Source organism: Achroia grisella, unplaced genomic scaffold (genome assembly GCF_030625045.1).
Source record: "Achroia grisella isolate CSIRO2021 unplaced genomic scaffold, CSIRO_AGI_Agris_v1 utg149, whole genome shotgun sequence".
NCBI lineage: Eukaryota > Metazoa > Arthropoda > Insecta > Lepidoptera > Pyralidae > Achroia > Achroia grisella.
In genome coordinates this window covers 2191977-2212921 of record NW_026712644.1, presented here as the reverse complement: position 1 = coordinate 2212921, position 20945 = coordinate 2191977, and the positions used below count along the sequence as shown (strand labels likewise).

At 34.0% G+C, this 20945-nt stretch overlaps 1 protein-coding gene across 1 annotated transcript; it reads left to right on the top strand.

Annotated features, from left to right (window-relative positions):
- The first annotated feature begins 242 nt into the window (after positions 1-242).
- On the top strand, positions 243-20945 carry LOC131840815 (uncharacterized). The gene is made up of 15 exons (XM_059189011.1): positions 243-445; positions 1185-1385; positions 2220-2436; positions 3039-3215; positions 3549-3641; positions 3974-4069; positions 4665-4755; positions 8885-9099; positions 10544-10722; positions 10971-11076; positions 16935-17027; positions 17788-17888; positions 18727-18855; positions 19522-19657; positions 20654-20945. Exons 1-15 carry the CDS (start codon positions 243-245, stop codon positions 20765-20767), a joined length of 2151 nt encoding a protein of 716 aa, XP_059044994.1. The 3' UTR covers positions 20768-20945.

The following is a 20945-nucleotide window of genomic DNA, read 5'->3' as shown; positions in this document are numbered from 1 at the left end:
TAGTACAAGTATTGTATGTAATAAATTTATTCTATTATAATTTGCTTGCAAATATTCCGAACAAAAAAAAATGGTATCACGGATTCATACAAAAAATATTTTCTTTCTAGTGATGCCAGCTTAAGAGCACGTATAGTTATTGTTTTTTTATTAGCCATTTAAGCCATATAAGCAGGCAAAGGTATCTAAACCATACAGTCAGTTAATCAGTGGATAGTAAGTGAACCGATTTAAGATTCATTATGGCGCCAAAAACAAAAAAGAGGCAAAGGAATCGCAACAAACCTACCGCTATGTTCAACTGCCTCGCGCGCACAAATGCAGCAATCGAGTTCACCCAAGCCTCCATTACTCCAGTGTACAAATTTTACGCGGCCTTCTGCGAGGAGACCACCTTACATGGACTCAGGCATACTGTGGAGCCTTCAGTACATTGGTTTGAAAGGTAATTTGTTAAACACTAAAAATTTATATAAGTTTTCGCACAAGACTGAATTTCACACCATGTTTTGACAGTTGACAATGTTGGCAGTTCTTTTTGCGAATTATTCTTTTTTTCTTCTGTGTATACAACTGCCAGTATGATTGTGTTACTTAATTTGCATCCTTTGCTGCAATTACAGTATATAATTTTTTTACGAGTAATAAAATTGTTTAGATATTTTATTGTATTGTATGTATGACCCTATTTCTGCATTCAGCTTCTCGTTTGAACCGTTGTTCGTACAGAGCCAAGGCTTCTTATATCCTTTACTCGTATGTAGAGTCTAGTAGGTACGCTCCTTTCCATGCTTCATTGGCAGATGATAAGCTTTTGCATTGTTTTATTTGTTATTGTCTATCTTTGACGACGGCTTCAGTGGTCTAGTGGTTTAGCACATAGCTCTACTTCCGCTGGTCGCAGATTGAATTTCTCGCACATTGCAAACATGAGTATGATTGTTTGTATCGATCTGAGTGTTTACATTATGTATGTATTTACAAAAAGAAAACACAGACGCTGCTTACCGTGAGACTAGATAGCGCTGTGTTAATTGTCCTGGGTTATTTATTTATTTATTAGTATTATTTAAACAGGTTTCGGTTTTATGATTAATATTAAATTAATTTAGTAGATTACAAATTAATCAAACCTAAATATGCACCTAAAAGATATCTCTTTCAAGAACCATTATACCTTGCAGAATTTTATGGCTCATACTGACGTTTTGCGCATTCGCTGGTGCAGTCTACTGCGCATTGAGTCAACTAGCGAGGTACAACTCAGAGCCAGTGGTGGTATCTCTTCAGAGGGATTATAGAAGCTTCTGGACAACCTTCCCGGCGGTCACAGCTTGTTTTATAGATCGACTGGACCCGGTCAAAGCAAGGACTGCTATTGATCTGTGCGTACACTATATATTATTCTAAATTTAATATTTTTATGTAACTGGGAAACAAACAAATAGCCAGCCTGATGGGAAGTCAGAAATATCTAGAAGAGTCTACTTCCACACGGTGCCTCTTGGAAACTGATTTTTCTTAGGAGACTACAGCGAGGGGATTTTCAAGAAGGGTATAATAAGGTTTCTTAAGGGTCAGCAAGATGCACGATGCACGTGACATTCCTGGTATTTCATCGACTGCGGTAGGCGTCCATATGCTTCAATAACCTTATTTATACCGTTTTTTGCTACTATCGTAGTATAAAAAAACTGACGACCTTGGTGGTCTAGCGGTCTAGCACCGCACCGCTTTACGACCGATGGTCGCGGGTTCGATTCCTCGCACGGCACAAACATTTGTATTCATGCGTATGATTGTATCGATCTGGGTGTTTTCTATGTATAATATGTATGTATTTACGAAAAGAAAAAATATCTATGTACTTGTATCAGTTATCTAGTATCCATAATACAAGCTTTAGGTAGCTTAACTTGGGTCTAGATAGCGCATGAGAAAAGAAAAAAAAAACGATCGTGGTCAATTTTTAGTAAATTCGTCACGGTGGGGTAACTGTTCTGATCTTCATTCTCATCCGATCATCTTCCACTGTTTCATTACGTTCAATAAAAAAAATACGTAGAGAAATGTAATTCTGAACACCAACAATTTAAAAGAGCAACGCAAGTTTCTTGCTCATTCTTCTTGTGACAACTCTGCGTACCGAATGAGTGGTAGAATATAAAAATATGACTCTTCAAAAGATATATTTTCATGTAAAGAAATTCTATCATCAGGTTCTGGAACGTGACTGAGGAGTCAGACCCTGATAGGTACCAGTATTACTACGAGTTCATAGAGCTCCTCTCAGAAGTGTCATTCCGGACAAATCTGCAGAATTTCTGGAAGTACCAGGACGATGAGACTCTTAACGATATTGATCTGCTGCAATTGGCAATCCACGTGCATCCGACTCTACTCCTCAAGATTATGACATCTGATGCTACCACTGCGGTGAGCTTTTTGAAGCAATGTAGCTTAAAAGCCTTATACAAATCAAATAAATACATTTCATCCATTACTTAAGTGTTATTTTGCGAAATTTCATTACTTAATGATTTTTTTATTATTTTGTTTAATTCCGCTACGAATTAGCACGTGTGAGACCACAAATGGTCAGTATGGAAAATTTACCGCCGTAGTATTGTCTGTTCAGCGACCAAACTGCGGCCCTGAACAGTCAGCACTAGGCTTCCAAGCATATAGCTTGGAAGCCTTTATTCAATGCCTGATGGTGCCTTTTTCAGAGGCGAAACACGTTCGCAATATAGGTGTAGACTCAATAACGACCGGAATTTGATCACCAATAGAGAAGGTAGTAACGCTTCCAGTAGCGCTGGTCCGGTTTCCGCACAAATTTTTGTGGTCTATGCTAATGTTAGCGGGATTAGACAAAATAATATTAATCGATTTAGTATTTCTATCACTTGTCTAGTACCCCATAACACAAGCTGTGCTTAGTTCTGGACTAAATGGCGCTGCGTTAATTGTCCAGGTTTATTAAGGTTATATATTATTTGCTATCGTGCCTATTATTGCCATGACTTTTTCTCTAGGTCTATTGGACTCCAGTTATCACGGAGGTGGGTCTGTGCATGACGTTTAACTCCAAGTATTCAGAGTATCAGTTCTCGCTTCAGGATATAGAATGGGAGCCACATGAATTACTCAAGTGCCACTACCATAGCGGACAGTGTTTTGTGAGAATCGACGCTATGAGTAGAACAGTAAGGGTTAGTATCGAATATGGGTAAATAAAGATTGTTTCTGTCACTGTTAATGCTAAAAAAATTTGCCCAAAAAATAATGTTAGGGGTGGACAACTCTTAGGGGTATGGAAAATAGATAGTAGATACTCAGACCTACTGAATATGCATATAAAATTTCATAAAAATCGGTCAAACCGTTTCACAATGGTAACTAACATTGTGACACGAGAATTTTATATATAAGATTATGTATTAATAACAATTTCACGAACACTCGAGTTGCGGTGGGGCCGAAAGTTTCGGCAACATTGGCCGAAACTGTATGCACCAAATACATATTTTTTTCTTTTCTTCCAGTTTTTTATTCATTCACCATACGATATATCGACGGCTATCTCCAACCCTACCGGGGAGGTATCGTCCGGGGAGGAGCTGATCATAGATTTTAAGGTAAACTTGATAGATTTAACGACTAAGGATGAGCAGAAAATAATTCTTGAGACATGGGGAGTAATGTAATGTAAATTGGACTCTATTGTCCGATTTTAGCTTCTCATTTAGACTGTTCTGCAAGAGCCGAGACTATTAAAATAGCCAGCAAGAGAAATTTCCCTGTTGTTCTTTTATATAAATATTATTCAGAATTACTTTTTTAAGAATATAAAAACAATAAAAAAGAATTAGCGAAATCGGTCCAGTTATTCATACGTGATACCGTGATCAGGGGAAATGGGGATTATTTTTCACACAAAAATATATATTATAGATTAATTTACATCCAGGCTGTTGAAATTCGGGCAGCGCCTGGCGTGAAGAAGCTAACGCCAGAACAACGAAGGTGTCGATATCCTGACGAATGGATCAGTAACTCCATAAGGGTAGTTATTCTGAATATATTTTATTACAAGACAACAATATTATGAACTATTGCATATATGTAAACACATACTTTTCATAAAGAGAACGTAACCCACAACCATAAACATAGTTTATCTATTTTAAAGTCTTTTAAATAGTCTTTTTTATTCTACCGGCAATTAGGAACGCAAACTTATTACGATAAATGAGCGCAGCAATTTCCGTGTGTATATTTTATATAAACCATTTTCAGCCACTTTTTTTTAAGAATATAAAAACAATAAAAAAGAATCATAAATCGGTCCACATAATAAGAAGAAATGATTATTTTACACAAAAATATATATTATAAATACATTTACATCCAGGCTGTTGACAGACCATTGAACGCCAGAACAACCATTTACGAATGGATCATCTCCATTGTCGTAGTTATTCTGAATATATTTTATTACAAGACAACATATATCTATTGCATATATTAAACACATCTTTTCATAAAGGCTATCATTTCATATTTATGTTTTTAAAGTCTACACAATACTATAGAAATAAGATAATTTTGAAATTCCAACATTTAACTGTGATATTTTGTAAATATTGTTACCTTTCCAGGCGTATAGTTTCGGTTTATGTCAAATGCACTGTCGCAATCGTATGGCGATGATGTTCTGTGGATGTAGACCTTTCTTCCACGTCAAAGGAGGTGAGTATTGCTTATGATAAAGTTAATATAGGAAATTATACGTGACTTTTTTTGGAGATAAAATATGGAAGAGCCAGCCCAGTGGAAGACAGAGGTTCTTCTTCACCTGGGACCGACTGGAAATTTGGCGCATCTTATATTTTGAATGATTTTGTATTATTTGCTCCATAAAAATATTTTTTTTATACAAACTTTGATTTTTGATTAAAAATTTTATCCGCCTGCGTTCTGAAAGTGTATGCATTCAAATTCAAATTCATATTCAAAATATCTGTATACATGTATAGGTCTACTACAGACTCTTATGATATGTCAAATCTACCGTCAGTTCGGAATGATTTCGAGATGAGAGGAACTGACAAGAAACTCAGCTCGTATACTATTAATTCATTAAAAATATAGAATATTAAATGATATACATATTGCATTTCACCTATGAGTATAGATTACAAGTGTATTTTATATTCACGCTACAAAATTATTATAAATGAATAAATACTGGCAGGAAAAAGAAATAAAAATAATCGAATATTACTGACACGAAACAAATACAAACTTCACGAAGAATTGTCATGGAAATTATATTTCCAAAGCAAAATTTACAATTATTCGGTTTTTACATTTGTGTTCACAGTTCATTTTTAACAATTAATATATTTTTCCCGCGTTTTCGTTGCGGTGACACAAGATGGCGACAGGTGTGATGCGCAAGGCATGGCATGCATCGGCAGGAACGTTGAGATACTCATCAATTTGCCAAAAAACCTCGCCAAATGTTCCTGTCTACCTCAATGTACCGAACTCAATTACTACTCACATACAAAGAAGGTCCTTATTCGGTTAGTATTCTTATTATCTTTCTACCTACATACAACTAACTACATGAAATATCTTATGTAAATGTGTGGATCATCACCGAAGGGAAATCAAATCAAATCAAATATTATAGTCAGGTATTTATAGTTTCTAGTTAAGTTGTTCGAGTATTTGCGCCTGGAAATGACTATTTTCGATGTCAACGGCAAAAAAGTGACCTCAAACCTAAAAAAAAATAAAAATAAAATTAACATTAGTGTTTTGTCTTTGTCTTTCTTTCAAAATAAGGAAGGTAATGTTTAGACACATGCTTACGATTAATTTGCCGACTAAGTAAAAAAGAATAATATTTCATAAACGATACGACATGAAACTTTCAGAAAAGAGCATATACCGTCTTATAAAACTGGCAACACTTGGTCTGGTCTGGCAATCATTTTTTTATGTAATTGAAATGACAAACAATTTGACCCCCCACTTGATGGTATTTTTTTTCGAACTAATTCGGATTAACTGCTTAATTGTAAGCGGTAACCATCGCTTATATACATAAACAGCACTACGGATATTACTTTATCATGAGATACCCGCAATAGCACTCATGCGTTGCCATTTCTTTCAGTTGAAACGATTATCTTTGCCCCGTACGCAATTATAATTAAAAAAAAATAGACTAGGAGTTATATAACTATTTAAGCGCATATGCGCTTAAATTCTTTTACTAATAGTTGTGTTATATGCTGTTTGTACTATATATATATAAAAAAAAATAACAATAATATTCCGCCAACATGAATGGCACGGACGAGGAAACCAACGGGACGGTCTCGGCGTTGCGCATCAACATGATGCCGCCAAAATTTCGTCTGCACAGAGACGTCATATTTACACTGGAGGATCTGTTTGGTAACTTATCTGTGTCGTGTTTCCCGCGTAGATGGCTGTCAATTTAATTTCTTTTTAATGTGTTGTATGTTTTTATCAATTCACTTATACTTTTATACAATTTAAAATTTTGCAAACTATGTAGCTTGACGTTTTTATTTTAGCATGGCATATATTTGCAAGCACCGTTTACATAGATTCATTGTGAAGTTTTTGTTTTTATTTGTAAGCCGTTCTCAATTGCAGTTTTTTGTTTAGTCGTTGTAAATTGTAAATCTGTATGTAAGTATATTTACACTATATTTTATTGTAGTAAATATAAATTTAGTGGATGTGTGTTGATTATTTTGTTATGTCAATCTCCAATGGTTTCGATTTCTGTTCTCTTGATCAAGATTTATTTTATATATCACAAAATTTTCTTGCAAATAAGTACAGGTTCTGAAGTACACTCCCAATGCTTAAGTATTGTCTTTCTCTTAGGACGCAACTATTACTTGATTTCGTAACTTATTGTAGGGGCGTCTGCCACTGCCATATTAAAAAAAAATGCTTAGGAATAATTAATCGACATAATAAAATAATATTTATATCGATTGAAATCGATGGTATCGATCAAAAACCTCAACATTTCAACATTCTTATTGTTCTTGAGTTTAATACCCGCTTAATACATTGCTTGTTTTTAGACTGACAGTGTTTTTTTTTCTGTTATTTTTCATCTTTTCTGTTTTTATTTATTTGTCGATGTTCTCGATTAAATATCGATGAATATCGAGCACTTCTATGTTTCAGCATCATTCGGTGGTACAACAGCTCTGTTCGTTGGTGCCAGCGTGTTCACCGTTGTGGAGACAGTCCTGTTCTTCATCAGGCATATTGTAGACTTCGTAGTCTTCAAATGGACCGTCAGAAATCTTAGGGTGTTGGACTAACTTCATAATATAGTCACGTTATATGATAGTCAGTTCATCGTTCTTTTTAATGGGCGATAGTGGAATAGTGCAACCTCCGATCTCCAATCGGTCTTACTATACACCATCGTGGTTAATTACATTTGAACTCATACACTAACTGACCTGACTTTCCTCATACTCACGTCTCAGTGGTGGATGTTAGCGAAGGAAGGAGAGAAGTAGAGAAGGAGAGCCATTCCATTGTCATCCATTAAAACAATAGTAAATGAGCTGTGTCTCTTATGTTAGATAAAAATAAACAGTTTTGGTTAGTACCTACAATAGAGTATTATTACATAAATATGTATTGGATACTTTATTTCTGTAAGTATTGTTAAACTAGTACAAAAAATTGATTTTAAAATAAAAACGAACGATTATTAGTAAATAATTACGTCATTAAAATATATGTAAAACCTTTCTGCTATATTTATTACTTCCAATGTTAAGTTATTACTTCAGAATGCAGTACCTACAATATATAGTTTGCATGAGTACCAATTACCTAATCTCACCCATTTCCACTTCCACTCCCACCAAACAGATTCTTAGTAAGATGTGATTCGGTTGTAAGGTGAGACATGACAGTGAAATTACAGGGTGAGAAGTATAACATCCTAGTCCTACACAATACAATGCATCAGTGGTATCATGGGCGTATGATAACGTGATCTCGTAGTTATGTTCATGTAGTGTAATGTAACGTTAATTTTATTATTAAAAAATCCACCTAAAAATATGCATCTTTATTTATTCAATTGACAGTAGATGAAGACTATCTAAAGTTTGAGGTAAAAAGAAACGAAATGTTAATAACACTACAAAACCAGGGAACTATAATTAACGTTTGTTGGACATTGAAAATAAAACTAAAAACTTGTTAAATAAGAGCTCAAAAGAACATGTATCCAGAGCCGTGTGACATTAAATCAGCTTAAAATAAAATAATTATCTTGCACTAATTCTCCTGACGATCCTGTTGTGTATACCTTTAATGCATCGGATGTACTATATGTATTACATTATCATTTATCACAGAAAACAGAAGTAGAAACAAACTCATCTTTATAATACTACAAAAATGGTAAAAATTATGGTCATTATTGTCGGTTATTATAGGAGTAATTATTAGTAAACATACGAAATAAAATCATGCATTGCAATCAGTATAATTATTTACTACATAAAATTAAAAACAGACAAGTTGCAATAAAACAACCCATGAGTAAATAAAACGCAAACATTACAGTAAACTGCTGACAAAATAATGGTACAACAAAACGCAACTGGCAATGGGCCCCTCCCACTGATAATATTTATTTTCGAAATTCTAACCTCAATTAACAAGTAAATAACAAACCGAACGAACGAATAATCCGACAAAATGTTTTTAACGACCTTGTCCTTCCTGATAAATGGTTTTTATTATATAATATCTGTGTTTTATGTCATAATGTCCTTATTACATACAGTACTGCCTTTCGGTATCGATGTGGGAATATTGGGAGTTGCTGCCTATTATTTGACGAGGTTGAAGAAGCCGAATCATAATAATGTTATGAGTATATTCGGACCGGAGCCTGGGAGTAAAGAAAGTGAGGATAGCCCGGAAAAAGTGGTCCGCTGTATAGCCCACAGAGGCGCCGGATTCGACGCGCCAGAAAATACTCTAGAAGCATTTAAATATGTAAGTTTTTTTTTATTGAATATTGCAATAAGTGCAATTTGTGGCCAGTAGTTTTTATAGTAATTAAAGAAAATACTGCCCATAAAATTTGGTTGTTTTGATAAATAGTCAATTGAGACCTCAGAGGTTGTATATAACATTATTTTAATTTGTAAATACTATTATACAAAATAATATTGTATACTCTAGCAATGAATTCTGGTATTTGTGACAGGAATCCTTAAGCTTTAATTTTATAGTTAACTACTACAAATAATCATAATCATTAATTAGTATAAAACAAAGTTGCTATCTGTCCGTCCTTATGTATGCTTAAACTACGCAATCTTTAAAACTACGCAACGGATTTTGAAGCGTTTTTTTAAATAGATAGTGATTCAAGAGGAAGGTTTATATGTCTAATACATGTACACCCATACTCCCAAGCTGGGGTGGGTAGCAAATATTATAATGTTTGTTGATCCTATACAAATTCTATCAGAATTTATAGATTTGATAGTACTCTGTATATTCTTTTGTCATTTGAATGGCAAACAATCTTATACCATACTTGCTGGTATGTGGTAATTAATGCCTATATGTATAAACAGTACCATGGTTTCATTACGATGACATTTCTATATTATATCCTTACTAGTATTATAAATGCAAAAAGAACTGTGTGTCTGCCTTGCTTTCATGCTATAACTACTGAACTGATTTAAATGAAATCTGGTACACAGATTGTCTTTAGACAGGATCTCAGGATTTATCCTGAGAAAGGATATGCTACTTTTTAATATGAAAAAAGTGTTGTAAGGTATTGATGGTTTGTATAGAGGTATTGTTTTTTTTAAACTAGAAGCTTGAAACGCTGTTGATATAATAATAATACACATAAATATGACATTCAAAATTTGTAAAATTTTACCCATAAAGAGGTAAAATAAAATAGAGGATGAAAGTTTGTATGAAAATTCATCATTTTTGAAGCTAGAATGATGAAACTTATGTATTTATTTATTTATAATTGCACATGCATATATAAATTTACATATAATTTATCAACAATACATACATGGATTCTGTTTAAAGAGTATAGCAATTTCATAGATAACTCATTCCATAATTTTTCAATTTAATTACTAATAATATAGTGATTTAAGAATCTCTGAGATATCTTTCCAAAAATAATGATTCAAATACATAGATACATTTTATTTTGTAAATACATACATAATACAAGTATAACATGGGTAACACTCAGGCTGATACAATCATACCTGTGAATACAAATGTTTGTACAGTGCGAGGAATTGAATCTGCAATCATTGGGTTTAATGGGGTGTTTTGAACCACTATACCACTGAGGTCGTTAAGTAGTGTATATCTACTACTAGCTTAGTGGTGTCTGGACATTTTGTTTTTATATTCTTACATCACATTTTTTAAAAATTGTTTCCAGTGTGTTGAACATGAGTGCAGCTTCGTAGAATTAGATGTGAGGTCTTCGAAAGATGGGAAACTCGTATTGCTGCATGATCCCGGTTTGGAGCGACTGGCCGGCTCAAATATATCTGATGTTCGTGCCTTGGATTGGGAGAAGATGAAAAATATTGATGTTGGAGCTCGACATCCTAACAGGTATAAATGATGCTTCAGATAGCATTATTATAGGTACAAAAAGATCTTGTTCTCTTCTCTTCTCTTCTGCTTGCCGTCAATTATGGCACCCTGGCTGGACAGTCAGATTCAGACTGATACAAACAATCATACCCTTGAATACAAATGTTTGTACTATGTGAGGTATCGAAGCTGTGATCATCAGAAGGAAAGGGTGTGGTGTTCTACTAGACAACCGAGGTTGTAATCAAATTAACGTACTATTTCAGACACCAGTTCAAGGAGGTGCACCTGTGTTTACTTGATGAGGCACTTGATTATTTACTGATGAACAAAGTGAGAATCATCATCGACGTTAAGGGGGAGGATAAGCAGGTGATGATACTCTCTAATATTTTTTTAGAATTAGGGGTTATTTTGCGAGACATTACTTAATGGTCCCCCTCCGATCCCCCGTCCAATTCAAACAGGGATCGATATTATGACTAGCCTAGGTTCGCGGGTGGCAGTTGGCCTTGAGCCGCTCCATAAGACCTTCCGCGGGTTTGGAGTGCCATCTGTACTCGCCCCCTACCGTTCGGTGAAGCTGTAAAGGCCAGCTGCGCAAAAGCTAGGAAAACTCTTTCTGTATAAAAGCAATATAACGATATTGTTTAAGAATAAATAAAAAACTTATTTTCTATCTGTCAACAAAGTCTATTATCTATGCATGTAAATAAAATTGGAGTGTCTGTTTGTAATATTGAAATAACCGTTTTTTACTACATGCATAAGAATATAAATATGGTACATACACCAAGATAACATTTTTTACAATTTTTGTCTGTGTATACTCGCCGATGCTTCACAAGTACACTTCCATTACTTTAATGAAAGTCAGGAGAATTGAAACACTTTACTTTTAAACAAAAGTGTAATGGGATCGTAATTACCACAATAAAACAACAATATATACATTAATGTGATCTGATCAAAAGCCGCCAACCAATTATCAATCTTACAACGCGTCAGTAACTACAAAACGAAACAATATCGCGTTGTAGAAATTGAACAGCGCCATCTAGTGACAACTATGTAAACTAAAGACGATTAAACATACCGCCCACCATGGACAGAATGTCCATCATCCCGGCCACCATGAACTTCTATACAAATACTTAGTGGACTGTAAACAAATCTTTAATGCTTCATGGTGAGAAAAGAAACAAAAAACACAACAATTACATAAATTCTTTAGAGAGAACATACACACAACATATTATAACTATAATCCCTCTAAAACTTAATCTATACTTAAACTTCTTTAATAACAAAAAACACTCATTAATTGATTCAATATCATCCTTCTTTAGATCAAACTTATTGAAAAAACTAAACAATTATACTAAGTTTTCAAGTGAAATGTTTTCATGAAAACAAAGAAAATACAATTGAAACAAACTTATTAATTAAACATGTACATTGTACAACACAACTGCTTGTAACTGATAATCTTTTATAACAAAACCATTACATTTCAAACTTACTACACATGTAATTTCATGCAACCCCATGAATTTCCCTTTTTCTTTTTTAACAACATATAAAGGTTCTATACCATCCATAAACTTGTGTATGTCAATGTACTACTGAGTACTGCTTGTCTCAGTACAGTTAGCCAACAACATTTCTCAAGATGCCAACATGTGTAATTAAATCTTCAAGACTCTTTATTCAAAGGAACAAGTAATATTTAAAAGGGTAAGTATTTCTTCAATCACTTTTATTTATTAATTACTAAACTTATATAAATTTATATTTAACGTTCACTGCAATTACTAGCATCAGTATAATGAAATCTCATATTTTCATTTCATGCATCATTTCTCTGTTTAATTTAATCCTTTTCTTTTTCAGCCATCCAGGACCAGTTAAGAATATAAAGTCACAGATAAATCCTCGAATATTATTCTGGTAAGTATTTAATCTTTCAGCCTTGGTGATTTGCAGCATCAACACATCATTTTGGTAAGTAATCCATTTTTTATATAATTTTTCAGGTAGTGCAGTACTGCATACATTTCTATAGACAAACCATTTCAACAATTTTATTAATTTAGTTATTTTACAGTTTATTACTGAATTAGTTATAACCAACATCTGTATAGTAATTATTAAATCACCCTGATTACAGGTAAGACTTAACATATCAATTTTTAACCCATACATTGGTTTTTTGTTATTATCATCCATCATCTGCACAGAACTACTGTTAACTTTCCATTTTTTATCTTTAAAACTCTTTATTTCTAATGAATTTTTTATATTAACACAAAATCTTTTTCTTTCCAGATTTCCAGTACTTAACTGATCATAGAGAGTATAACCTGTCAACCTAAGATATATTACAGTAATGTTCATCATTCTACTTTCTACATGAGTTAGGAGGTTTTTAATTTTACTATACTCCTTGACTTCATTTCCATATTGATGTATTAACTTAGATAATGTTGGTAATCTCTTTTCCAATGGTTTAGTATATTGACTATGAAAACCTTGGTCACAAAAAGGATTTTTTACAATATATTTTCCCTTATTATTTCTTTTTATCTTGCTTGCTTCGATTCCCTTATATTTTTTAACTTCAATTATTTCTTTTACTTTTATTTTTTGTTTAACTTGCTGTTTTTCGACTTTTTGTAGCATACTTGTTTCCTTAACTATAGCATGCATGCATATGACAGAACTATGAAAGTTTTTTATTCTTTTAATACCAGATTGTACCTTACCAGATAATATCCATCCCAGTTTAGTATTTTGGGCCACTGGCATATCTGGTCCGCATCTAATTAAACCTTCTTGAATAACTTGATAATATACATCTGAGCCTAGAAGTATATCAATCTTATTAGGCATATTATAAGTAGGATCTGCTAACCTTACATCTGGTATACTTGACCACCTCTGCACAGGAACTTCCTTATCCGGCAGCAATGTGGTAATTTCTTTCAAAACATGGGCTTTGACCTGCGTAACAAATTTTGGATTAATTAGTGATTGTATGTTAATATTGACCACACATTGTGAGGTCACAACGGAATCCCGATCACTTCCTAATCCAGATACATAACTTTTACTTGCTTTCTTCTGCAGTCCAAGAAGTTGAACTGCTGACTCCGTTATGAACGAAGCCTGCGATCCTTGGTCCAATAATGACCGTAGTGTTAGATATGTACCTGATTTTGTCATTGCCCCCACTAATGCAGTAGGCAGTAAAATGTGGCCTTGCATATTGATGTGGCATGTGGTAATACGTTCGGTTGTTTCATCTTCTTCTATAATTTCTGGTTTAACAATATTTTGTTCTTCTTCTCCTGGTGAATTCTGTGGATTGACACTGTCTCTTGTTTTAGACATAGAATTCATGTGTAGCAACGAATGGTGTTTTCTTTGACAAATTTTACACTTGGATGGTACACGACACGAATATACAGAATGGTTAGAGCCAAAACAATTAAAGCAAAATCCCTGAGTTTGCACGAAACTACGACGTGCTTCTGGCTCTTCCTTTACAAATTTCTTACAATTAGATAATCTGTGATTATCTGAGCAAAATGGACATTTCATTATTTCAGTAACATGCAGCGCTTTTGTTTTAATAATACTTTTAGTTAACCTAGTATCCAAAAATTCAAGTGATCTAAATCTTTGATTTAAAAACTCAGAAAATTGTTTATAAGTTGGTAAAGATTCAGTACTATCGCTTAATCTCGATTCCCACAATTTTCGAGATTCTGTATCCAACTTAAGAGACAAAATATGAATTATAATAATATCCCAAGTTTCAGTTTGAAGGCCTAAATTAGTTAAAGCATTTATACATTCATTACTTGTATCTAATAGTTCCTTTAATGTATTTGATGACTCATATGTAATGTTCTTTTGACTCATAAATCTTTTTAAGATTGAATTTGCAATATATCGTTTATTATTGTACCTAGCTTCCAACTGATTCCAACAAACAAGATAATTATCACTAGTTACAGGAACATGTCTTAATAGTTGTTCAGCTTCTCCTGATAGATGGGTTTTTAAATAATGTAATTTTTGTACATTATCCAATGCACTATTAGTGTGTACAAGAGACATAAACAGATCTCTGAAGCTAGTCCAATCTGAATAACTGCCTGAAAACATGGGGATAGTAATTTTAGCTAATCTGACACTATGAGCTTGTTCATTAGAACTATTATTTATTTTAGAAATTATGGATATATTAGGTTTAATTTCATTTAATTTATCTTTAAGTTCAGACTTGTAATCAAAAAATAATTCTTGGGTAACTTCATAAATATTACAGGTGACATACTTACTAATTTCTAATTCCTCCTCATCATAATTAGCTATAAGTTTATTATGAATATCTACAAATGAAGACCACTGTGATTCTAAAGCTTCAAGCCGCGTTTCTATGTATGATACAGTCAAACGATCTTTGGATGACTTTTTAAAGTTACTTCTGGCCTTACTTATTGTTTTGTTAGAGTTAATCTGAACCTTTATCAAAGAATCCATTATGTAAATTTATGATCAATACCTTGTAATTAGTCTATAATAATATTTTATGCACTATAATTAGAATATTTTGTGTATGTACAAAATATAGGTACTCGTTATAAATTTATGCTCTAAATCCAAATTGCAATATGAAAAGTTCAAATTACTTTAACAATGCATAGAAAATTCAGTATATTTTAACTAACAAATTGTTACAAATTTATTTCACACAAATAACCTTACTATTATTCTTATAATATATAATTGTAAATTGCAACTGCAATAATTATGACAAGTTTTGAATACTAAATAGTTTAAATATGACGATTTTACAAGTCCCAGTAGAAATTTCTTGAATTTTTTCAAATGTTTTAGTTCACTATTTATTAATGTGACATCCAGCATGGATCGCCCGTAGTAACCCTTTTTTTTCGTAATTATTCAGTCTCTGATTTAACTTGAACTATTTTGCAAAATCTAATATTTTTTCAAAGTTATTTCACATGAACATATAAGGTTGAAAATTACTAACACTGAATATAATTAAATGTACTCACAGATTATCCGGTAAAACACTCACTTAACACTTCTACTTAGATATATTTTTGCTTGCCGCTCCGTTCATTGCTCCATCCATAGATTAGCGCTCCGCTTTGCATCTGCAGGACGCCGTCAGGTTGCACTGTTACTCCAACGTTACACAAACTCCAACATATGTACATGTATTCCTTATTAACTGCACAATGTGCCTCGTCCTTGACAACAATCCACTGCGCCCTTGGGTGTGAACGAGTAACTCGTGACGTATTATATTCCAAATGCTAGATCCGACACGAAGAGACCATATGTATACTCGCCGATGCTTCACAAGTACACTTCCATTACTTTAATGAAAGTCAGGAGAATTGAAACACTTTACTTTTAAACAAAAGTGTAATGGGATCGTAATTACCACAATAAAACAACAATATATACATTAATGTGATCTGATCAAAAGCCGCCAACCAATTATCAATCTTACAACGCGTCAGTAACTACAAAACGAAACAATATCGCGTTGTAGAAATTGAACAGCGCCATCTAGTGACAACTATGTAAACTAAAGACGATTAAACAGTCTGTCTGTCTGTTTGTTTGTTCCGGCAAATCTCTGAAATAGTTGGACTGATTTTGACGGAACTTTTTATGCCAGGTAGCCAATGTAATAAGGAGTAACTTAGGATACTTTTATTTTAGAAAATAAAGTTAAATTCCACGCGAACGAAGTCGCGGGAACAGCTACTTAAATTATAAATTAATTTTATTAATTTGAAATACATAAAAAATTGATAACGGATACAAATGGAAACAAAATTGGTGCCAAAACCTGGAAATAGAAATAGAAATAATCTTTATTCAAATAAACTCATTACAAGCACTTTTGAATAGTCATATTTTGATTCTACCACTCATTCGGAATGCAGATTCATCACAAGAAAAATTTAGCAAGAAACTTGTGTGTTGCTCTTTTTAATAAAAGACAAAGACAAAGACCCCCAGAACTGGGACCCAGAACCCCATTTGACAAACGATCCTACTAATTATGAACATCCCAAAACCAATAATTTCACAGTAGACCACTATGCAAAATACGGGCTAAATTATATGGGGACTTTGACGTCACTTTTCCTTTGACATTATATTTTAAAATATTTCAGGTTATAAGTGGCATACTGAAGACGTTCGCGAGTAGACCAGCGCTGTACCAGTATGCGGCGGTAACCTGTTTCAACCCATATGTCCTTTATCAGGTAAGGGTAGTATAAAATTTGATAATCCTTACTAATATTTTAAATGCGAAAGTAACTGTCTGTCTCGCTCTCACGCCAAAACTACTAAAACCATTTAAAGGAATTTTGGTACACAGATCACAGACAGTCTAGAATCCTGAGAAAGCTGCTACTTTTTAATTTGAAAAAGGGTTGTAAGGGGTTGAAAGGGGGGATGAAGGGTTCTATGGAAGTATCGCCATTTTAAAAACTAGAAGCTTGATACTTGTTCTTTAGGCTGTTGATAATAATAAATAAAGAGAAAAGGGTTGTAAGGGGCTAAAAGGGGAGATGAAAGGTTGTACAGAAATATCGTTATTTTTGAAGCAAAAACGATGAATCTTTTTTCTTTTTATATCAAATATTTTTTCTTTTTTTTGGTCAATGTCACTATTCTACACGGACGAAGTCGCGGGCACACTTAGTAGCTATATATTTAATAGTGCATGCCCCTGCACTTTATTGGTTTACTGGCGGACCACCAGTGGAGGATGATAAGATGAACATGAGGTTAGGTCAGTTAGCAGATTGTGACTAATTCACCAGGAATATATAGCGATGATGACCAGTGGGAACCGCATGGAGATCAACCTGACATGGTAGCAATGGGGTCAACAGTCAACATTACTAAGCCCCTTCACCCTACAAGTGGATAGTTGGTAATGTAACTGTTGACCCCATTCAGATACGTCGACAGTTGACAATGTTTCACAGTAAACCAATTGAGTTTTTTATTGTTTAGATTCGCAAAAAAGATCCGCAAATCGTAGGCGCAATGAGCTACAGGCCGTTCTGCTTCAGCGCTCATGATTATGATGCAGAGAACGGTCCCAATAATCCAAGGTATTTACTTTTACATGTACTACACTAGCTGTCCCGGCAAACGCTGTTTTGCCATATAAATTAATTGCTATTAAAAAATAAGGGTTGCTAGTAGAAGGGTGAAATTTAGATTTAGAGAAAAAAAAATGAAAAAAATGGGCGCCAGTTACTCCAGTCCAGTCACTTAGCTTCAGGTTAGCCACAAGCTTGTTTCCCTTATGCTATGAAAATAAAAATATGTGTATAAAAATTTGCAATAAGGATATCAAAGGAAATACTGAAATTACATTTTAATAAATTTAAAACTAAAAATTTTTGTTGAATCATGTTGATTGAGCAAAACCAATTACTAACTAAACAACTACTTAAAGGACAAATGTGTATGACAATAGTTGTTCATGCACGGGATTTTCATTTGACATTAGACCTAGGTACCTATATAAATGCACAATGTAAATAAACTGGATTTTTTTAAAAACAGAAATTCAGCTGAGGTTTTTTGTCAGTTCTTCTAAATTGAATCTGTATTCTGAACTGGACGGTAGGGAAAAAGTTTAATACAAAAAACTTACTTTCATAAGCGGCTAAAATGTCTTACATGAATAATTGATTTGAATATTAATAATGTTGTTGTTGTTGTATTAATGATTGTTAGTAATGTACCATATCAGGTTGACCATCACCAAGTTCCCCCTGGAAAACATCGTGATAACTTGCTGGTGCATTTGTCACAATGGGCCAACTGACCTGACCTCATGCCCATCTCAGTATTCTCTACTGGTGCCCGTTTTGCGGGCAGATATGATGACAGTCCTATTTTTTATTTGATTTATTAAACAGGTACAACTTTTGTTGTCAGATATGGTGACAATCTGCCACTTCATGCCGTACTTCGTACTGCTGATGCTCTACATGCGTTGCTGTGGAGATGGACAGCTCGCTGGTGCAGCGTCAGCGCGGTCTTACTACACAAGGATATCGTCAGCCCGTATGTATATATATTTTACAATTCTCTATATGTTGGTTTACAAATCATTATAAATTAATATATAAAAGAGAGAGTGGACTGTATTTATTGAAAAGAAAATAATTAATGGAAAAGGAAGTAAAAATACGATTTCGACCTGGAAGAACGTCTTCCACACTCCGAACACTCCAAAGTAAGCAATGTAACACCAAACTTACTCACCTTTGCTCAGGAACGTCCCGATGTGTAGTACTGTTTAGTGGCCACGCACTCTACAGTGTATATTTTCATCAAAAACAATTATATTGTGTTAAATAAATCATTAATTATCTTGTTTTATATAGATAAAATTACGGAGCGTCCTTTTTATTCCAGTTCTTATTTTAAATTGTTTTTTTTATTCTTTTTTCGAAATTTAAGTGGCCACATGTTTTTATATGTGGCCAGTATTACTCCACACCTTTCCTCCTGGAAATCATCATCGTAAATTCCTCGTGTATATGTCACGATGGGCTAACAGACTCATGTCTGTTAGCCCATCGTGACATATACACGAGGAATTTACGTATAAGCATGAGGTCATCCCCATGCTCACCATTCTTTACTGGTTCTACTTATGCCACCATTCCATTATCATCGAAAAGGATCTATACCTTTAATTCATAATTTATTCACATTACATTGAAGGAGTGAGGTGCTGTACTGGAGGTCTTTGGGAGTGAGGTGTGCAGGCTGGTGCGTCAACCGGCCGCTGGAGAAACTCTACTGGAGAGGGGTCCTCCGGGCCCCATACCTGGCCAACACGCTCGTAGGAGAACCAGATGTAAGTACATGATTAATGAAACGGCTTTTTGACATTGCAGACTTTGTATAAAGTCATTTGTGTGGTTAACTATGGAGCTTCTCGTAAGACCTCGCTTAACACGATATGTGGTTACGCTTAACATGATATGGATATGTTCGAATAAGTTCCAGCATTAAACGAGGTATAGATAGAAAATTAATTAGGTAATTAAATTTTTATAAATTTGTTTTTTTAGTAAAAAAAATGCATTTTTCTTACAAAAATAAAAACAATATGAACATATTATAAAAATAAATATAGATATATTTATAAAATCAAATGAAATTCTTAGTCAGTCAGATCATTCATTATATTCTGTGTTTCCAATTTTCTGACTTTGTCAAAAAGGTTTTTTTTTATACGTAGGTGGCAAACAAGCATACGGCCCATCTGATGGTCAACGGTTACCGTAGTGTAAGGACGCCTGAAACACCAGGGGTTATGTACATATTTGCAAACCTAGCGCTGTGTATAATTTCGGGGATTCCCCGGGTTTAAGTAAAGGAGCGCTAAACCGAAACAACGTTAAGCGAGGTCTTACTGTATTATTATCTGGTCAAGATCGCTAGAAACCGTTAGATGCGAGCAGCGCAGGACCGATCGTCGTGGAGATGTTTCCTTTGTCCATCAGTGGACGTCATCCTGGCTGAAATGATGATGATGATCTATTTTTATGCAGCTGGCATTGTAAGATGTTCTTCGGATGAAGGTTCAGATAATACGTGCCGTCTTACCGCGAATATCTGCGTCATTCAATCGTTCGTGCTTTAGCGCCTTTTTGTAATAATTAATGATCATTGCAAAATGGCGAATATTTGTCTATGGCATAAGAATTTTAGAAAGGCTAAAGTGGGGAATGGCCTAACAAGGTTAGGAAACACTGGGCATAGACAATATGCTTCAGTACTATATAATCGTTATTAAGGATGTCGACTGTATGTCTACATTCATGTATTCATTCCGAACAATTTACAGGTAGAAAAGAGGGATCAAGACAAGGAGCGAGATAAAGATTCATTGGAACCTGCCGGACCACTCATAGACAAGATACTAGAGTCAGAACGTCGAATGTCATCCGGACAGAATTGAAATAAACAATTTATCTCTGATTAAATTATCTGTAACGTATGGAAGTGTCAAATTTTGGCGGGAAATTTTGACAAGTGACAGTTGTCAGTTTTTGATTGAGTATACAAGCAGACATGGCTCTATGGGCACAGTCCCTTTGATTTTGTTGATAAACAGAAAAAAAGAATGAATATTTATA